Source organism: Rattus rattus, chromosome 5 (assembly GCF_011064425.1).
Source record: "Rattus rattus isolate New Zealand chromosome 5, Rrattus_CSIRO_v1, whole genome shotgun sequence".
NCBI classification, from domain to species: Eukaryota; Metazoa; Chordata; class Mammalia; order Rodentia; family Muridae; genus Rattus; species Rattus rattus.
In genome coordinates, this window is record NC_046158.1 from 112,484,331 (window position 1) to 112,505,037 (window position 20,707).

Sequence of the window (20,707 nt, forward strand, 5' to 3'; positions counted from 1 at the left end):
TTGCCCTCAACTAACTGGCAAGAAAGAAAACAGCTTTCACTGAGGTCACCAAGGTTGTCTTAATGAGCAACCAACTTAGCCCAAGGCCAACCTGAGAAGCCAAAAGATGATTTTAACATTGTTTAATCCCATGGTTTTCTAGGGAAAAGGAGAGAAGAAAAATATTGGGAAACCAGTGTGCAAATACTTCAAGGAGTGAGTAGCTTTAAATAATTACCAATACTTGGGATTTTTAAAGAGTAGTATTAACCCTGTGTAATGTTGACACTAGAGGGAGAACCGCTCATAGACTGTACCCTCCCCTTCCCTCATGCTGTTTTCTTTTTAGCCTAGGCTAGCCTGGAATTCACTATGCAGTCCAGGCTGGCCTCAACTTATGGTGAGCCATCACACCAAGCGGTCTCCTACTTCCAGTGTTCACTGTTTTCTTTTAGACCTCAAACATTCATTTTTGTTTGCTTTGAAAGAACTTCAGATTTCAGAAAAATACAAAAATTGTGTGCTATTTTAGTATACAGTTCATCATAACTGCCCAAATGTTTATACATATATTTTTTTTCTTTACTTAGCCAGGCAGAGTGGTGCACATCTTTAACACCAGTACTCAGGAGGCAGAGGCAGGAGGATCTCTGTGGGTTTTAGGTTACCCTGGTTTACATAGTCTCAAGCTAGTCAGGGCTACACCACAAAACCCTGTCTTTAGATTAAAAAAAAAGTCAAGCCAGGTGGCAGTGATGGCCCACACCTTTGATTTGATCCCAGCACTCAGGAGGCAAAGGCAGAAGGATCTCTGTGAATTTGAAGTTAGCCTGGTCTACAGAGAGAGAGAGAGAGAGAGAGAGAGAGAGAGAGAGAGAGAGAGAGAGAGAGAGAGTGTTCTGGGACACCTAGGGCTACACAGTGAAATCCTGTTAATATAGATATAGATGATATAGATATATAATTTAAAATTTTTTAAGATATGAAAGTGATTCCCTTTTTCTCTTTTCCTTATACTTTGCCACAAATCTTGAGACTAGAAACCTCAAAATGCATTTCTAAAAAGAGTGACAGTTTTGACCTCCCAGGAACTCTCCCCAAAATCAGCAAAGACCTGCCAACACAGTTATAGGCACAGATTATAGTGGTGGGGGTTGGGGGAACAAACATGGGGTGACCCAATGAAGGGTGACGCACGGCTAAAAGCAGAACTAGGACTTGGGAGGCAGAGGCAGGTGGATTTCTCCAGGCCAGCCTGGTCTACACAGTGAGACCCTATCTCAATTAATACATAATTAAGTAGGTCTGTAAAAGAGTCACTCCTGAAAATGGGAATAGGGTAGTGGACTAAGGAAAGCAACTGGCCAAAAAGTACTGGACCACAAGACTCTTCGCAGGTCGTTTACAAAGCACCGACCTCTCTAGTGTAAACCGTGTCTTTTCTCACATATTCTCTGCTTGCTATATGTAGCCCAGGCGGGCAAGAGTTTCCAGTCCTTCTCTGCCAATGGACTTTTTTCATTTTCATATTCTACTTTCTTCTTTTAGAAATTTGAGAAGAATTACTTACTTTTATGTGGATGGGGTGTTTTGCCTGCATGCATGTCTCTGTGTGCTGTTCCCGGAGAGGGGTGTAATCTATATGCCTTTTCAAATCTTATCAGTTGTCTCAGAACCATCATTTTTGAGACTGGGGTTGATGATCTAGAGGGCGGTAAAGTGCTTTCCTGGCATGCCCGTGGCTCTGTGTTCTCTCCAGCAATGCAGAAAAAACAAATAAAAATGTAAAAACGTATATTCTGAGACTGCAGTTTGGGTAAGTAATGTCCCAGGAAGACACATACATCTATGTACCCAGCATGTGCAGAGAGAATTTGAGCCTCACTCTTTTCAGGAAAAAGAACTGGAAACTTCATCACCTGACCAAAAAGATCTCACGTCACGTTTCACTGGTCCTCAAAATCCATTATCAGAGCAGATTGTGTCTCTTCTGGGCAGAACGCTGGCCTGATGCTTTTCCCCAATTCCTTATTAGGCTAACAGGATCCATGTCAAAAATAATCTGGGGGGCTGGGGATTTAGCTCAGTGGTAGAGCGCTTACCTAGGAAGCGCAAGGCCCTGGGTTCGGTCCCCAGCTCCGAAAAAAAGAACCAAAAAAATAATAATAATAATAATCTGGAAGATCTTATGATCTCCGTTGCACACATAATTTAAAATGTGTTTCTATTTCTATTTAAAAGCAAACAAAGATGAACAGGTTTTTAAGCCCAACGCTATGCCCTTGCTGTAAAGGAGGAACTAAAGGTCAGAGAGTGACGGCCTAAATAAATGTCTATCAGAAGAACTGGTAAACAAGAAAGAAAGAGGGGAGAGGGAGGGAGGGAGGGGGGAGGGGGGAGGGAGGGGGAGGGATGAGGAGATGCAGATGGAAGGAGAAGGAGGAGGAGGGATGGGGAGAGGAAGAGGAATAGCACCAGTTGTATATGCTCCAAACTAAATTGGGCCTAAGCCACAGAAAGTGGTTATGGAGAAAACTGAACTTGGAAATTGAGGTTAAAAGAAAGATAATTTTGCAGTGCATCCTTTTTGGCCTGTCTGATTTTTTAAGCCCATCTGAATAAGTATGTAGAGTAGGAGGTTCCATAAACAGAAGACAGAGCCATACATCTGAACCAAGATCAGGTTACACATTCCTGGCTGCACACTTAGGTTTAGAGCCATTACTCTCTTGTAAAGGTCTAAGAACCGCCTGTGTATTTATTCCAAGCAAGGATCTTCCTCAGCTTGGCAGAAGAAAAATTAAGCTGACCCTATCATTTACGCACAAGTATCCCGCAGCCTCAAACTGGCATCTGCAGGCTCGGAGATGTGGCGGAGTTGCTGGAGCGCAGGCGCGGCAGCATGAACTGGACCCTTGCCCCCCCTTGCCTGAGATCCACAGCACCTGGCGTCCCCACATCCCTGCCTGTGCCTGCTGGGACCCTGCGCAAGGCCACGCGCACTGGCTGAGGTTCCGCCCGCTGGCGCCGCCTCGGGGCTGCTCCGTGACGTCAGGGCTGAGCGAGGGGCGCCCCCGCCCGCCGCTCGCCCCCGGGCTCTGCACCCCGCCTGCCCTTCATAAGAGCCAAGCCTGCGCCCACCGCGCCACAGCTGCTCTGCGGAGCCCGCACCCGCCGAGCTCCTCCTACATGCAGCTGGCGAGCGGCACCATGCAGCGGGCCATGCTCCTCGGCCTCCTGGGCGCAGCAGCTCTGGCTGGTGAGTGGGCTTTCAGCACCTCGGACAGCTCCCGGTGCTGCAAGCACCGGGTTTCACCCTCTATCTTGCCTCACTTTTTCCCTGATTCCCTTGCCTCGCCTGGCTTTGAGTTGGAGATGCAAGAGCTGTCCAGCTTTTTCCTGCTTTCCCGCAGGGCTTGTGCGGCCCTCGGAAGCGAAACCGCATTCTGTGTTCTCTGCAGAGGTGTCAGGTTCTCTACAGGGCTAGAGAGGGGCTTTGCAGTTTGATTTTCCCTGTGACTTTTGACAGCCCCTTGACCACAGCAGGGTGGGAATGCATGCAGTTAGCCCCTGCAGAGTTTCTTTTATTATTATAAAGGCTCTGAGTTAGAACTAGATCCATGTGCATGGAAAGGCATTTTCCTCCTCAGCATGTCATATATGTGTGTGCAGGTCTTCGTGTGTCTGTTTCCAGGGTTACACTTTGTATTTATGTTTCTTAAGATAGGCAATTCACGTTTAAGCCAGTCGGTTTTTTGTTTTGTTTTATTTTGTTTTGTTTTTTTGATTTATGAATGGAAGCTGTGCTAGCTCTAGAATTAAAAATAACAAGACTGTGTAATTCCCATGAAAGTATCTCTGGAGTAGTAAAATAAATGTTTCAGTCAATTTCAAAGGATGAAAACAGAAGGAGTTAATATTTGACGGTTGTGTGTGGAAGGCTGTGGTGCTGAGTATTAGGTTCGGTCCCCAGCTCCAAAAAAAAAAAAAAAATCAAATAAACTACTCTAAATTCACTCAATGAAATGATCTCCGATGGCTTAAAGAGTGTGTTTGTGTTGGGATACTGAAAAGTAAGTACAACAGTAAATTAAGCAAGCAGCTCTTTGTCTCTTTGAATGGCCTCAGAAGAGTGTTTTGTTCTGAGACTAAGGTTTCTAAGTAGAATTGAGATATCATCTCTCTCTCTCTCTCTCTCTCTTTCTCTCTCTCTCTGTGAATAATATATATATATGCCTTTGATTGACCGGAATCTCTCATCCAATATTTGACAAAACAAAAGGCAATGGTAATTTACTGCATTCGCAATGTCCTCAATTTTAAAATATCATTTATGAACAACCAATACATATTCTTAATTTGATAAAAGAAAACAAACTGAGCAACTTAGAATTTTTCAAGTATTTCAGAAAGGTATTGCTGAACAGGACACAATGATGATACTATGCACTGCGTTCTAGATTACAAAACAGTAACATTTTTGTCTATTGTTTAACTGGTTAATTAAACATTTTGGTGGTGGTTAAACATTTCATACCTCTTATGGAGGAATATTCTAATAAAAGATCATATTTAATAGTAACAAAAATGGAGATATGATATTCTTATGTTTTAGGCTATTACTCACACACGATGCAGCCCACTGCTTCAAAATGTCACTCTCAGTTGTATCAGCTACCCACAGGTTACAACCATATCCACTACCAAATTTTAGGACATGCTCATCACCCGGAAACATGCCATGTATTCTAGCAATCATCTCCCCATTTCCTCCTCCCCATATCTGGCAATGAGAGACTTCCAGCAGTTTGTTATTTAGCAAAATCACGGTTGAGACCCCAAGAAATCATCTAGTTCATTTTCTACCACTTAGAGCTTTTTGAAAGGACATCCATAACCGTTTGTGGTAAGTACTGTGCACCTTAAAAATTAATATGAATAAGCCAAGAGCAGAATATCTGTATCACATTACAAGAAAGATGCATTCTTTTTACTATGCAGATCCTGTTTGACTTACAAGTTTGGTGGAATTTGGGGGTGCCCATGGTTTATTAGCTGGAGAACATGCTTAACCTATCTTGCAGTTGTAATTTCCACACGAGTCAAACAAGCTTATGGGTGTTGATGCTTCAGAAGTCATTCTCAGATTTGTTATTTGATAATTTTTTTTATCATTTCATTATTTTACTTTTCCATAAACATTACATATATTTGTTATTTGCTACAGAAATAAGTTAAACCAGTTTAGGGTACCCAATATATCTTTAGTTATTTCTTTGCTCTCACAGATTCTATTGGAAGAAATGCATGCCACTTGTCAGTCTCACCAAGGTACACAATGCACCCCCACAAGCAAACCCTAGTTCCTTTCTATTAAGAAGAGTCTGAGGGGTCTCCCTTGGGAAAACAGGGATGTTCTATACTAGTAAGTTGTAAATTGCTAATTGTCTAGGACAATGAGACATCTCTTGCCCATCAACTCTGACAAGGGTTAATAGTTTGGCAATGTAGGTAGTTAAACTATCCACTTGATATTGGGGTGGGGGGACAACAGACAGAACTATATATGTGGATCTGCATTGCTACAGAAGGTCTGGAAAGTTGAACCTGGAAAGGGTGATTTCTCAGTTATTAGGGGAGTAATTCTTCCATAGTTTTTCTTTCCAGAGAATTTCACAGATTTGAGGTGAGAAAAGAGAAGCACCAAAGTGAGCATGTTCTCAAAAGAGCAGTCAGTGGAACATGAACGACTAGCCCTAGGCTGCAGCTTACTTAGTTCAGGGAGGGATCGCTTGCCTGGGCTCAGTCTGCAGCACCAAAGAAAAGGAAAAAAACAACAGAACCTCCAAAGCCAGGCACAAGAACCCTGAATGCAAAAGTTGGCCAGTCGGGTTTTGTCTGACCTGCATTTGAGGAAGAACCAGAGTCTCTCTTCACAGTTTATTAAACACTTTTCAAACATTTGTAAGTGACCTTATAATAAAGCTGGATAACAGTGAGACCCTGGAAACAACTGAGGTAGATGTTTAGTAAAGTAAGCAAATGAGAAACGTTCCCTCTGCCTCCCCCTTTATTTGGTTCAAGTAGTAAAACTTAAGACTTACATATACTAGGGAAGTACTTGACCCCTAAGACATAGTCCAAGTCTCGTGTATTTTTCCTCTAGGTTGCTCGGCAATGGATTAGGTGTGGTGAGTAGGTGTTTGAACAGGCTTGGTGTGGAAGAAAGGTCAGGGCGCTGGTTATAAATAAACTGCATTTAAGTAGCTTTAGTGCCTGATGCCCGAGAATTTTGCTTTTGCCCCAGCTAGGTCTTCTGTTCTGGGGACCAAGGAAATCGCTTCTCCTTAAGTTTTTTCCAGCCTAATGATTGTTTGTGGAGATGGGAATGTTTGTAGAGGCTTTGAGCTTCTCTAGCAGAAAGGATTAAACAAAGGGAAAGTGAAAGGTGAAATAGCAAAAGCAGCACTCATTGGGAGAAGGAAGACACGGCACAGGCCAATGCTCATCACCCAGGCTGGTTCCTGAACAGCAAAGACACGACAAACGCTGACTTAAGGGGGGCTGAATCTCATAAAATCTTGAGCATTAATTTTTCCTTTGAAACATACTGTCCTACACTGGTTTTTAAAGGCCAGTTTGGATATCCTAACTTTAACAATGTGCTGGAGAAGTTGACACTTCTAGTGGTGTTTATACAATTGTATACAATGCAGAAAACTATAACCTTGAATGCAGATCATTTAAGCAAAGGTCTTGTGTGAGTAATGATCTAATATCCATGGTTTGGGTGGTTGTAATTGTTGAGGGTTTTGTTGCTGTTGTTGTTATTTTTGTGTTTTGGGGATTTTTTGTTTGTTGTTTGTTGGTGGTGGTGGTCTTTTGTTTGTTTTTGAGATAGGGTCTCTCTATGCAGTCCTGGAAATCAGGGAAACCAAGCTGGCCTTGAATTCACTCACTCACACTCCTGCCTCTGCTGTGATTAAAGGTGTGCACCAACATGCCTGACCCTTAATAACTGTGTCTTTGTGTAAGGGAGGAGATCTTCTTGGGAACAGGAGTAGTAGAGAGAGCCTCAGATCTGTAGCCACTCGGTGTAGACAGAGGGAAAGGGTTGCAGATGGCACCCGATCTACTTCAATTTAAAAAATTACTATTGCACAGAATGTAGAAAACTGTGCAGAGTGAGTGCACAGCTTAGCACACTTTTCACAACTACAGGACAACTGTGCAGCCAGCACAATACTTGGTAAATTGCCAAAACCTAAGAAGGTTCCTCATTTGTGGTCTGGATTCGATTTCTATCGGCTATAAGACAGCATTTGTTTCCAAATATGTTCAAGGCACTTCTTGGGGAAATAGCAGTGTATTTTATGTATACACACATGTATATGCATGTGCACACATGTGTAAAAGCAACTAGTAAATGATGATCATTGATGTCATCCCAACCACGGGTTCTGCTAAGTATTCAGTCTGCATCCCTCTCAAGAAAAGCAGGGTGATTTGGTAAATATGGTTCTTTCAACCTCCTAAAACAAAAACAAAAACAACAAAACCCAACTTAAGACATTTTCCGTTTTCTTCTTCAAAGCTGTCAGCTCAGCTCCAGTGGATAACAGGGATCACAATGAAGAAATGGTAAGTTGAAATGTTGGTCTTGAGTCTTGACTTGCATGTACACCCTAGACCGTCTCACTCCTTTTGACAGCTCCCTCCCTCATGTCCCTTAGAGACTGGGACAAATGATGACCCTCCTGTAGTAAACATACACATCCATCCTAGGGAGATTTAGTCTTCCTGAGGACAGAGGCAATTTCCTTCTAACCTGCTTAGAACTAGGTCTTTATTTCCCTTCTTTCGGTTATCACCACCCAATGCCTTCTTTCATTCTGTCGTTTAGTGCCCTGGGAGGCTTCCTCATGGTCTTGTAAGTCTGTGTCCCTGCCCTGAGCATCTTGCATCAGTTCTAGTCACATGTTCAAGCCTCTAGTGACAGGAGGCCCTGGTCAAGCTGTGTTTCAGTGACACCAACTGCTTTTACGTTTTCTCATAGGTGACTCGCTGCATTATTGAAGTCCTCTCAAACGCCCTATCCAAGTCCAGTGCTCCAACCATCACCCCTGAGTGCCGGCAAGTCCTGAGGAAGAGTAAGTGCCCCATACTTCAGAAAGATCTTCGTGCCTACAGTGAATCCTTTTCCTTCCGCCTCCACCTCACCTGCAAATGCATCCTTGTGATATAATTTGACAGACAGTGTTGATTGACTGGTCTGGTACCTAGGGAGACAGTGATATGATTTCCGGTCCCTTCATAGCTGTCTGTTGGTGGGAAAAATCCCTTTTTTCTCTAGGCTTATTTTTTCAGAAAAGGGAATTGAGATCGACTGTTGGTCTTTGGGCCATCCATTCCTTGATTTCATATATATATTTTAAAAACTAAACCAGTCTTCATTTGGATGGGGAGAGGTGTAGGGGTGCTTGCTTGAGGGTAGATAAGGAGGAGACTGAGGACGTGTTGGGAGGCGAGAGGAGAGCAAGGTTGAATAACTGCTCTGAGGTGAGCAGAGTATTTTCTCTGCGTGAAGAGCTGTGGGAAGCAAAGTTTAAACAGTGGCGTAAGCAGTATCTGCTGTTATCAGTTTTTAAAATTTTATGGTCCTTGTCATTTAGGAAAGTAAGCCAATTCAAACAAATCCTCTCTTGTGAGCACTACCACTGCAGTTCTTAGGTAAGCTTGGTACAGGGGGGGCTTTCTTTTCACCTTTCAGATCTCCCATTACAAGGCAAACTCTCTTGTGGTTGTGACACATGGGGTTCATGCATAAACCATGGACAGTTGGAGAGTGACCTGGGTTAACTCAATCTACCTCAGAATTGTGGCAGGTATGGGGGTGGTCTAGGACATGATGAGCCCAATTAGACAGTGAATGGATGCTTCCTTATCCTATTCCAGATAGGATGCTTCCGTCTCTCTCAATTTATCTTTGGCGTGAATAGGTAGGGGCTTCTAATTCATCCCAGGAAGCAAACGATACTACTTTTGGCCAACCCATTTTGCTGTCACCTTTTCCCTGTCTTCATTTACCAGATGGAGACAAAAGGGAAGAGCCTGTCATGCTGCTGTAAAATTATAAAAAATACTGTCTGTTACCCTCACTAGGTCTGGCACTGCAGTGCCCCAAGATGTCTGGTAGACATCTTCATCTCAGTCAGCAAAGCCTCTCACCCGCTTTGCTCTATCCCATACCACATTGCCAAAGGCTTCTCTCTGAGCCTGGCAGCAACCAATTCTACCCAGTGTCTCTAGTGCCCAAACCCTTGCTTAAATGCCAAATGAATGTAACACACAACACGGGGTTGGGGATTTAGCTCAGTGGTACAGCGCTTGCCTAGGAAGCGCAAGGCCCTGGGTTCGGTCCCCAGCTCTGAAAAAAAGAACCAAAAAAAACAAAAAAAAAAAAACAAAAAAACAAAAACACACAACACATTAACCTCTGATCCAATTGATAAGATATAATTGCCCACCTAAACATACACAGCCCTGTACACATCCATCCCTTAAGAACATTCATAACAACCTGTAAGTGTCTAGAGAGGAATCTTAAAGTCAACCTCCATGTTCTCTCCATGGTTTCCTCCTGCTTCCTCCAGTCTTCTCTCTCTAAAACTCTTCTCCTGCCCATCCTTCCTTCTTGTCCAATGACAGGTCTCGTTCTATCTTGTACCTGCCCGCACCTGTGTGATGACATCATCCTACGCTGTCGTATAAGGTCACTAGTCATATAAGGTAACCATGATTCCTCAGAGGAAAGTTACCGAATTCCTTACTCCGCTCCTCTCCAAAATCAGGTGCTCAGCCCTCAGGTAATTCCAGCTTGCCAATGGTTCCCTGGGATCTGGCTGTTGATCCTGCTCCAGAGATCAAAGTAATGGGCTCAGATCTCTAACAAGGACACTACATAGAGACAGAAGTGGCCTGGAAGACAGACAGAAGTGTTCCTTCAGGGTTGCAGTTTCAAGCCCCATTCGGGCTAGACTTGAAGCTATGAAGGAGCAAGCAAGACTAAGGGAAGCAGCATAGTGTGGGCCCATTCTCAGGGTCAGCAGTGCAGTAATATGGACCTAGTCTCAGTGGCAGTGGCGCCAACAGCGGCAGCAGCAGCATAGCAGCCTTGGGGTACAGTGGGGGAGGCTTTCTTACGAGCTTGTGCTCCTTGACTCTCATCCTCTGGGGGAAGAACTACACACTCTCTCACCAGATTTTGGTATTCAGACCTTGCAAAATTCCAAGGGAAGTTAAGACTTTGAATTTTTATTTGTTTTTGTTTGGTGGTGGTAAGGAACAAGTCCAGCTTTTAAGCATGTCTCTAAAGCTATATAAAGATTTTACCACCCAGTTAAATATCAAGTCAATTATCCATCTATCTATCTATCTATCTATCTATCTATCTATCTATCTATCTATCTATCTTTTTCTTTCCATTTATTTACTTATATATTTATTTTTGAGACATGATCTCACTATATCTTACTATGTAGGTCTGGCCAGCCTAGAATTCACTATGTAAACAGGAGGTTGGCTTTGAACTCACAGAGATCCACCTGCCTGTGTCTCCCAAGTACTGGGATTAAAGGTATGCACTGCCACATCCTGCTTAAAATTTTGATGGTTCAAAGTGACATCTGATAATTAGATATTACTTCTGAAGCATAGGTCAGTAGGTCAGTTCTGGGCCACACCATTCCTGTACTGTTGTAGTTTTCCCTTTCCTGGCCCTAGTCTTCTTTCTCCTAACCTGGTAGGCAGACTTGCAGGCCTGGCTGAATGGAGGCCTGTGTTCTACCCCAAGCCTCATCTCCCACTCTCCTATACCCAGTAAGCAAATAGGGATTTGGGGGAAGGGGATGAACTGTAGGTTTTGGTTTTTGTTTGTTTGGTTTGGTTTTGGTTTGAGTGTTTCTTTTTGGGGGAGGTGTTTAAAGGTGCTTAGAGAAGTCCAGTTTCTTACCAGGAACAAGATTTTCCTGGCCAGGGTTGGCCAAGGTTGATCTGGTTAACTCTGCCCAACAGGATGGATGAGATATGCTCCCCATTTAACCCGGCAGCAAGAATGAGTGTCACACGTTGGGGTTACAGATTGACTTCAAAGGCCAGTCAGCCCTCCCCAGTCTCACCTGCTGGGCTTAGAGCTAAATTTAGGAGGAAGCGCTCAGCTCCAGACACAAGCTGCTGTAGGCAGGACACATTTAACACGGAAAATATAAAAACACTTCTGTTCTTCACACTTAAGACACCTCACACCTTAAATCAGAGGGGCATGTGGCCTCTGCTGTCCTTCTGCAAACTCTGAGGATGACATCAGCATCTGCCTGGCTGAATCCGCTGCGAGCGCTACAGACGACACCATAGTCGCACAGGCTTAAACAATATACATTAACTTCTCAGAGCTGTGGTGGCTACTGTACACAGTCAAGGTAAGGTAAGGTCCCGCGTCTTGGCTGTCTGGCCATCTTCTCGCTGTGCCCTCCTATGTGAAGGGAGGCTGTGGCTCTCATGTGTCCTCTTATTAGGACCTTGCTCTCATTATGAGGGATCCACTCAGGGCCCAGAACCTTCCAAGGCCTTCCCTCCCCAAACCATCACAGCATCTATTAGTATTTCCCCACAGGAGTTTGCAAAGGGGCACAGAGAGTCAAGGGTACCATCCAAGGCCTTCTTGCTTACTTGTCCTCGACTAAATAGCCCTGCCCCAGCACCTCATGTAATACCATGGGGTTTTTTTTGGTTTTGTTTTTTTTTTTTTGTGGGGGGCGAGGTCTTGGTTTGTCACTCAGTCTTACATTCACCTTGCAGCCCAAGCTGCCATAGAACTCAGAATCCTCCTGGTATCATCATGGTCTCTTCCATGCTGCAGGGACTGTGACAGACGAGCGGGTACTCAAATGGCCGTATATGGAAGTCCAAAGACATTCCGGCAGCCTTGTAGACATGGGAACATTATTATCAAGTCAAGCTGTGGTTTCCTGAATATTTTATAAACTAGAGAAATCTTGTCCTTTGTAGACATCAGTTCAAAATGACTCAGAAGCTCTGTTCCTGCTGTGCTTGCTTTCTCTTAAGCTCCCACCTATTAACGTATAATAAACTTCCGTCTAAAAACAGATAGAGCCATCCGTGCTGTTCGAGAGGAAAATAGTATGAACTACAAATATAATTTCAAATTTTCCAGTGGACATATTTAAAAAGTGAAAAAATGCAAATGAAATTAACATCAGTAGTATATCTCATTTTATCTAATGTATTTTATCACTCGATATATTTAATATTACCCAATCTATCACAAATGTTATTTTAATAATTCTCTCTCTCTTTTTTGTATGAAGTCTTTGGTAGCTGGTGTGTCTATCAGGTCTCAGTTTGCTCAAGCCACATCTCAAATGCTCCATAGCCACAAAGAACTGGTGGCTCTCACAGTGGGTGGTGTTGATGTTGGCCCGTAGGGCTCTGTGGCCTTGGCTTCTGGTCTCTATCTGAACCTAAGCCCTTCCAACTAACAACAAAGACAGTGTGATCTCCACATCCTTTTCATAGGGTGTCTTGGGGAGGATGTAGCACTTATTGACATTGGGAAAGGACAGAAGAGAGCAGCAAGTGCCACTGATGTCATCATCTGCTGACTCAGGAAACAGAGGCAGCCCAGCGTACTTAAACTTACTCTCAGCAACGAGGAGCATGTGGATTGGGCAAGCCTGGCAAAGAGAGAGAGAGACCTTTTCCATTCTTATCAGAAGGTGTAGCCATGCATTATTTAGAGATACTGAGAAGGGCATCAGTGGGCTATCTCACTGTACAATCCTCATTAAGTGTACTTACAGTAGGGGCTCTGCCATCACTACCTGATACAATGATGTGGGACCACTGTGAAGTTCACAGTCCACTGTAGGATGAAATGCATAGCCCATAGCTGTCATTTCCTGATGGATAGGGTCCACACAATTGACTGGCTAACAAAGTCTGATAGATAATAAATTTTGAATCCTCCTTTAAATCTTAATATTCCCTATTTTGGCTACTTATTTTTTTAAAGTTAAATTACAGTTAGAACTATCCATTTGTGCAATGCTAACCTTTCCACCTTACTCAAATGTGGAAAGAATAGTCCTGAATTATATCACTCTGAGTCTCCACGTCTTTTATACCTGCAAAACAAGTAGGCGGAACCGGATGAATTGTAAGAGTTCTTCCGGTTCTAAATACCAGTCTTTCCTAAAGTTGTATATGGGTTTCAGTTTTACCATTGACAGTTACAAATAGAGATGCCGGGTAGGTATTATTAAAACGTTTAAACATGTAGAGAGTTCATTAGATTCAAACACAGCACAAGAGTTTCCATAGCATCAACTTTTCAAAGAACTGCACACATCCTCTACTGCGTACCTCTTTCCCAGGATCCTCGGGATCTGTGGCGACCACTGAGGCTGCTACTTGACCCTCAAGCATTTTTGCAGTTGTACTTACTCCCATATTTTCATTATAGGTGGAAAAGAGGTCAAAGGTGAAGAGAAAGGTGAAAATGAGAACTCGAAGTTTGAAGTACGGTTGCTAAGAGACCCATCTGATGCCTCAGTAGGCCGCTGGGCCTCCAGTAGGGAGGAAACAGGGGCTCCAGTAGAAGACTCTCCAGGTCAGACGAAGGTAGACAATGAGGAGTGGACAGGAGGAGGAGGACACAGCCGAGAGGGAGTAGATGACCAGGAGAGCCTCCAGCCCTCCAACCAACAAGTTTTCAAAGAAGCAAAGATACGCCATTCGGAGGAGAGGGGCGGAAAAGAGGAGGAGGAGGAAGAAGGCAAGATTTATCCAAAGGGAGAGCATAGGGGAGATGCTGGTGAGGAGAAGAAACACACTGAAGAATCTGGGGAGAAACACAACACCTTCTCCAACAAAAGAAGCGAGGCTCCAGCTAAGAAAAAAGAGGAGTCAGCGGCCAGAGCAGAGGCCCACTTCGCGGATCCGGAGAAGACACACAGCAGGGAGCAGAGCAGCCAGGAGAGTGGAGAGGAGGCGAGGAGGCAGGAGAAACCACAGGAGCTTCCCGACCAGGACCAGAGCGAGGAAGAATCCGAGGAAGGCGAGGAAGGCGCAACCTCAGAAGTAACCAAACGCAGGCCCAGGCACCACCACTGGAGAAGCCAGTCCAACAAGCCCTCTTACGAAGGGCGTCATCCTCTGTCTGAGGAAAGGAAACATGCTGCTGGGGAGTCCAAGGATGCAAATGTGGCCACAGCCAGTTTAGGGGAAAAAAGGGGCCACCACCTAGCTCACTACCGCGCTTCAGAGGAAGAACCTGACTATGGGGAAGAATTGAGAAGCTATCCGGCCTTCCAGGCTCCCCAGGGACTGCAGTACCGGGGCAGAGGAAGTGAAGAGGTCAGAGCCCCAAGCCCTCGGACTGAAGAGAGCCAGGAAAAGGAGTACAAGAGAAACCACCCCAACTCTGAACTGGAAAGCACAGCAAACAGACACAGTGAAGAAACTGAGGAAGAGAGGAGCTACGAGGGGGCAAAGGGACGACAACACAGAGGCAGGGGGCGGGAGCCAGGAGCCTATCCTGCTCTTGACAGCAGACAAGAAAAAAGGCTCCTGGATGAAGGGCATGACCCTGTTCATGAAAGCCCAGTAGATACGGCAAAAAGGTATCCACAAAGCAAATGGCAGGAACAGGAGAAAAACTACCTCAACTATGACGAGGAAGGGGACCAAGGAAGATGGTGGCAGCAGGAAGAGCAGCTAGAACCGGAAGAAAGCAGGGAGGAAGTGAGCTTTCCAGACAGACAATACGCGCCCTACCCCACCACTGAAAAGAGGAAGAGGTTAGGGGCGCTGTTCAACCCGTACTTTGACCCTCTCCAGTGGAAGAATAGCGACTTTGAGAAAAAAGGCAACCCAGATGACAGTTTCCTTGATGATGACAGCGAAGACGGAAATGGGGTGACAATGACTGAGAAGAATTTCTTCCCAGAGTACAACTATGACTGGTGGGAGAAAAGGCCCTCCTCGGAGGATGTGAATTGGGGATATGAGAAGAGAAGCTTTGCCAGGGCCCCTCACTTGAACTTGAAAAGGCAATATGACGACGGAGTGGCTGAGCTGGACCAGCTCCTTCACTACAGGAAGAAGGCAGCCGAATTTCCCGACTTCTACGATTCAGAGGAGCAGATGGGGCCTCACCAGGAGGCAGAAGATGAAAAGGACAGGGCTGACCAGAGAGTTCTGACCGAGGAAGAGGTATGGTTTGAGGCTTTTGCTTAGAATTACACTATGTTGATCAAGGTTGATGTTATTAGCGTCAACATGTCTGATAATGGGGAGAGATGGATGGGAAATTTCACTGTGAGAATGTGAGTGCCCCAGTCACAGAACAGGGTTGATTTCCAGTCACCATCCAGCCAGGGTGCTGCCCTCCTCTTTCTTTTATAGTATTTAGAGAACTTGGAAAACTACTGTATCTGGGATCTATCTCCAGAGTTTCTGTCAGATGAAGGCCGGTGCTGCCTGGGTGTGTAGTATACCTCAGTGCTTGAGCACCGGTGCTGCCTGGGTGTGTAGTATACCTCCTTGCACCTTCGCTGCCAGGTGGTTCCAGTGCGCATGCTCACCTCCCAAACAGCGCCTTGACCTAATTTGATCATGTCAGGTGGTGCCACTCAAGCTTGAGAGTACATCAGAGTCCCACGGATTTCTGACCCCCAGTTTCTCAGTCCCAGTTTTATATGGGACCTAGGGACTCCTATTCCTAGGCAAATGCTTGGGTTACCCAATCCACTCGTTATGAGAGTCCACTTTGAAGACCCCTGACGTTGGCTGACTCGGGCAGCCTCTACTGTACCTAAGCTTCCCCTTTCTCCTTTGAGCTCCCTGAGCTGGAGTAGTATGATTTGACATCAGTGCTCCACTTTTCTGTTTCCCAGAAAAAGGAACTGGAGAACTTGGCGGCCATGGATCTGGAACTGCAGAAGATAGCAGAAAAGTTCAGTCAGCGGGGCTGACAGCTGGAGAGACGAGCCATTCGCTGAAAGACACCATTGATTCACCCAAAGGCAGAAAGCAGAATTTACTATTTATTAAATGTTTGATGCAGTTGGAAATATCACTAATCTTTGCCAGAATGCTAATGCTATGCGACTAGCGTGACTTGTAGCATATTCTTCCTGCAAAATAGATGTTCCACATGTCTGTGACAATGACCGTGTTACTGTCTTTGAAACACAAACAATAAAAGATTTACCTGAAACAAAGCCCTTCTTGGTTCTTAGCTTTCTTTGAGTTAGTTAGGAAGAGTACAGTTTTGAAATCCATTCTCCTAAGTATATTCTCAAAGATAGACTTAGAATGTGTTGGTCTTTAATAGAAAAAAGGCAAGGTTTCTGAAGTAAAATACTGCAGGATATACAGAAAGAGATTGAGTGTTGTTGTAAAAATATAAAAATAAAAGAAGTATTGTTGTCTTTTACCCCACTAGGTCCGCACCACGGTGCCCCAAGATGTCTGCTAGATATCTTGGCAGAATCACATCCCAACTCCACACGGCCCAGTGTCTCCTGCCGCCGCACACTTTCCTACACTCAAACCGTCGCATAAAAGGACACACAACACAATAATCTTTGACCCAATTGATAAGATATAATTGCCCACTTAAACATACAAAGCCCGGTACCATCCATCCCTTAGGAACATTAATAACAACCTGTAAATACACAGAGCAGAATCTTAACGTCACCTGCCATATTGTCCTGCCATGGCTTCTCCCTCTCTCCCTCCTGTCTCTACCTTTCTGTCCCAGTCTCCTCCTCTTCCTTCAGACTTCTCTCCCGCCCATCCTTCCTTCTCATCCAGTGACAGGTCTCCTTCTATCTTGTGCCTGCCTCACCTGTGACATCATCCTACAACTGAGAATAAAACATGGCTAATAGAGACCATATAGGCTTGAAGAAGCCATTTTAAAAAAAAAATGCATCACTTACATTTTATTTATTCATTGTGTGTTGAGGGGTTCAGAGGACAATCTTCATGAGTTGGTTTTCTGGGGTTAAAAATCAGGTCGACTGGCTTCGTGAGCCAGTGTCTTACCATGGAGCTTATTTCATCAGCCCAGAACATTACTTTTAAAATTCTGCAAAGAATGTTAAAAAGTAAACGACTCACTATAGAGGGCTCGTCTAGCACATACAAAGCTCTGGGTTCCATATCCAGGGCAGAAAAGGACTAAAGGGCATTGAGGGGGACAGTACATAACAGAAATGCAGCCAAATCTCCTTACGAGCTATGGGCAGCTACTTGTGAGGCCGAGGCCAGAGAATAGCCTCAGAGATCAAGGCCAGCCAAAGCCATCTCAAGAGAAATAGGACTAATTAGATTCTTACACGCTGGAGAACTCTGGGGGCAGACTGTCAAGGGACAGGCTGAAAGGAAAGCCCTGATGATGAAGAGCTCCCTGGACTGGGAAGATGAACATCTGGGACAGCATCCCTGGTACCTCCCTCGGCGCATACTTGACCTCTACCTTTCTGCAGACAGAGATCTGCCTCTGCTGTCTGAGCAGCTGTGCAGCTTATGGCGAGTTCTAGTTTTCGGGTTCCATAAAATAAAGGTATCCTTCTCACAAGGCTATTTCTGACACGTTTGTGTGAAACAGTACTGTGCCACCTGGAAATCAATGGTGTAGGTAATGTCACCCGCTGCTATTACCACCTGGCAGCTTCTTGTTCAAGACAATCAGACAATCCCCTTCTTCCTCAATTACCGATCATCTCGTTTCTGACCAGTAGCAGCTTCCAACGGGTTATTTTTACTGCTTTCTGTTCAGGTATAAATCTGTTTTCTGGAAGGTGGTAAAAATGTCTGAGGGTCATAGGTGATCTTTATTAACACAGGAAGGCCAGAGGATCTCCTGCTTTGCTAAGTTGAGAAATGATGTACTAATTTATCCAGATTCTTTCCAAATTAACACTGAGCAAACCGAAATTTTATTGCACGGGGACCAAGTCAGCTGGTGCTGTGCAAATGGTTCTAAACACAGGCTCACGTTTCTAGAGGGCCTCTTCCTGTCTCTTTTCTGGGGTCTTGCTTCCTGGATGTGGGATCAGGACTAGCTGCATGAAAGGGCTAATGGAACATGCACACTCCTCATGAGTACTGAAGGCCACCTTTCTTTCCCCGCTGTCCTGCAAGTCATGAGTCCTAAATCACAGTGTTGGCAGGGTCAGGCTTCTGCAGAGTGTCTGCAGAGTAGGCTCCTTCCTGCCTTTTTAGCTCTGGTGGCCCCTGACAATTCTTGGTTGTGGTATAGGTAACAGTGGGTAATGACAGGATCACACCAAACTGCTGCTCTTCCTCCACATGTCACCCTTTCCTTGCAACTTTCTATCTCCCAACACAGCACTATTGACGTGAAGGACAGCAGTCATCATGTACTGAAGGTCTCTCTGACTCCAGTATGACCTCATCTTAACCAATTGCATCCACAATAACCCTCTATCCAAATAACATCCCACTTGGAGGTCCTGGGGGGTTCAGACATCAGTGTATCTTTTTCCATGCAAACAATTCAAAGCATAATAAGACAGGTCAGCTCTCACCTCCTCTGAGTATGTCATTCTGTGGCACATTCTATACTGCCTTCCGGAATGTCCCAGCATTCAGTGCTCGATAATGCACCCTTTGTTGGCTGCCTTTCCCACTTTAGTAAGTGCTTTACTGGTAAGTGTGGACGTAGTCCCATATAACTATACATCCTCACATTCTAATGCTAGAATCTGCTTCTAGTGGCTCGTAACCTAAGAAACGATCCACGGTCAAGGCTCATGCTATTAAAAGTAATTTGTTATAGATCAGACATGCCTTATACATCCCAGTGTAAGTCCCTGGGAGATGCTGACCACACAGGCTGAGCTGCTTGGTCCTTGTTGTCTACTGACTGGTTTTGATATGACTGGGTGAAGGTTTCATTGCTGTGAAAAGACACCATGGTCAAGGCAACTCTTTGGGGATGGCTTATAGGTTCAGAGGTTCAGTCCATTATCATCAAGGGGGGAGCATGGCAGCATCCAGGCAGGCAGGGTGCTAAAGGAGCTGAGAGTTCTACATCTTCGTCCATAGGAACCAGGAGCAGACGACTATCTTCAAGGCAGTAGGAAGGTCTCTAGGCCCAACCCCATACTGATGCACTTCTTCCAAAAAGGCCACACCTCCTAACAGTGCCACTCCCTGGACCAAGCATATTCAAACCACCACACTAGGAGTTTCTGGCATATCTCTGGGCAATCTGTTAATGTTTTCAGAGGATTAGCTGAGAGGGAAAAATAAACCTATCCTTAATTTAAGTGGCATGGTCCCTGACAGGCTGGGGATAGGGACTCACATGAGATAAATTGTGACCAAAGAAAAAAGCTGGCTCAGGGACAGCATTCCTTCCTTTGGCCGACTATGATGTGACCATATTCTGTCTGTCTGTCTCTCTTTCTCTTTCCTTTAAAGGAACACTTATTTTATTTTTCATTATGTATATCTGTGTCTTTGAGCATGTTTGTATATATGAGCATACATAAATGCAGGTGCCTCAGGAGGCTGAAGAGGTGGAGCTGGCGTTACAGGTGGTCATGAGCAGCACTAAATGGATGCTGGAATTGAACTTGGATCCTCTGGAAGGACAGTGTGTGTTTTTAACTGCTGAGCCTGTCTGCCCCTTTTTGAAATAGTCTTACTGTGTAGCTCAGACTGTTTTTTCCCCCCAAGATTTATTTATTTTTATTTATGTGAGTACACTGCAGCTGCCTTCAGACACACCAGAAGGGTGCATGGGATCCATTACAGATGGTTGTGAGCGACCATGTGGTTGCTGGGATTTGAACTCAAGACCTCTAGAAGAGCAGTCAGTGCTCTTAACTTCTGAGCCACCTCTCCAGCCCCCAAGACTGGCTTTAAATTCACTATCCTCCTGCCATAGCTTCCAGAATACCTGAATTACAGACATGTTCCACAAGGCTTAGAAGAAGAGGCGTTACATGGTGGTGTCCTGGGTGATAGCCTTACTAGCCAATACCTGTATCCAACTGTGGGTGTGAGTTTGCCCTAAGGACCTCACCTAAACTTAACTGCATTTCCCAGTTAGGTCCCATTCACATGCTCTTTCAAGATTATTTGTTTCTACCATGAACATATACAGCTCTTAGGTGCTTAACAATATTGTTATCAACACAGACCATGTATATGACAGTGGTCCTATAGGTTACAAGAGAGCTTAAAAAAATACTGTCACCAATGACATTATTGTTACTTTTGTTTGTCATAGGTTCTTTTTGGGGGGTAATTAGGTGTGTGTGTGTGTGTGTGTGTTTTACCTTCTCCTTCTAACCATTTATAAACATAAGAGCCATTTTTAGCTTGCAGGCTGCATTAGTTACTTTTTTATTGCTATGAAAAAACACCATGGTCAAGGTAACTTATAGAAGGTGTACTGGCTAGTTTTGTGTCTCAACTTGACACAAGCTATAGTTACTAGAGAGGAAGAAGCCTCAGTTGAGGAAATGCCTCCATAAGATCTGGCTGTAAGGCATTTTCTCATTAGTGATCAATGGGGAGAGCCCAGTGCATTGCGGTGGTACCATCTCTGGGCTAGTGAGTGGCCTTGGGTTCTATAAGAAATCAGGCTGAGCAAGCCAGGCGA

The 20,707-nt window shown here is 44.7% G+C and overlaps 1 protein-coding gene across 1 annotated transcript; it reads left to right on the forward strand.

The window, feature by feature from the left end:
* The first annotated feature begins 2,931 nt into the window (after positions 1-2,931).
* Positions 2,932-16,280, forward strand: Chgb (chromogranin B). The gene is made up of 5 exons (XM_032904271.1): positions 2,932-3,238; positions 7,574-7,620; positions 8,036-8,129; positions 13,520-15,270; positions 15,954-16,280. Exons 1-5 carry the CDS (start codon positions 3,169-3,171, stop codon positions 16,029-16,031), a joined length of 2,040 nt encoding a protein of 679 aa, XP_032760162.1. The 5' UTR covers positions 2,932-3,168; the 3' UTR covers positions 16,032-16,280.
* The last annotated feature ends 4,427 nt before the right edge of the window (positions 16,281-20,707 follow it).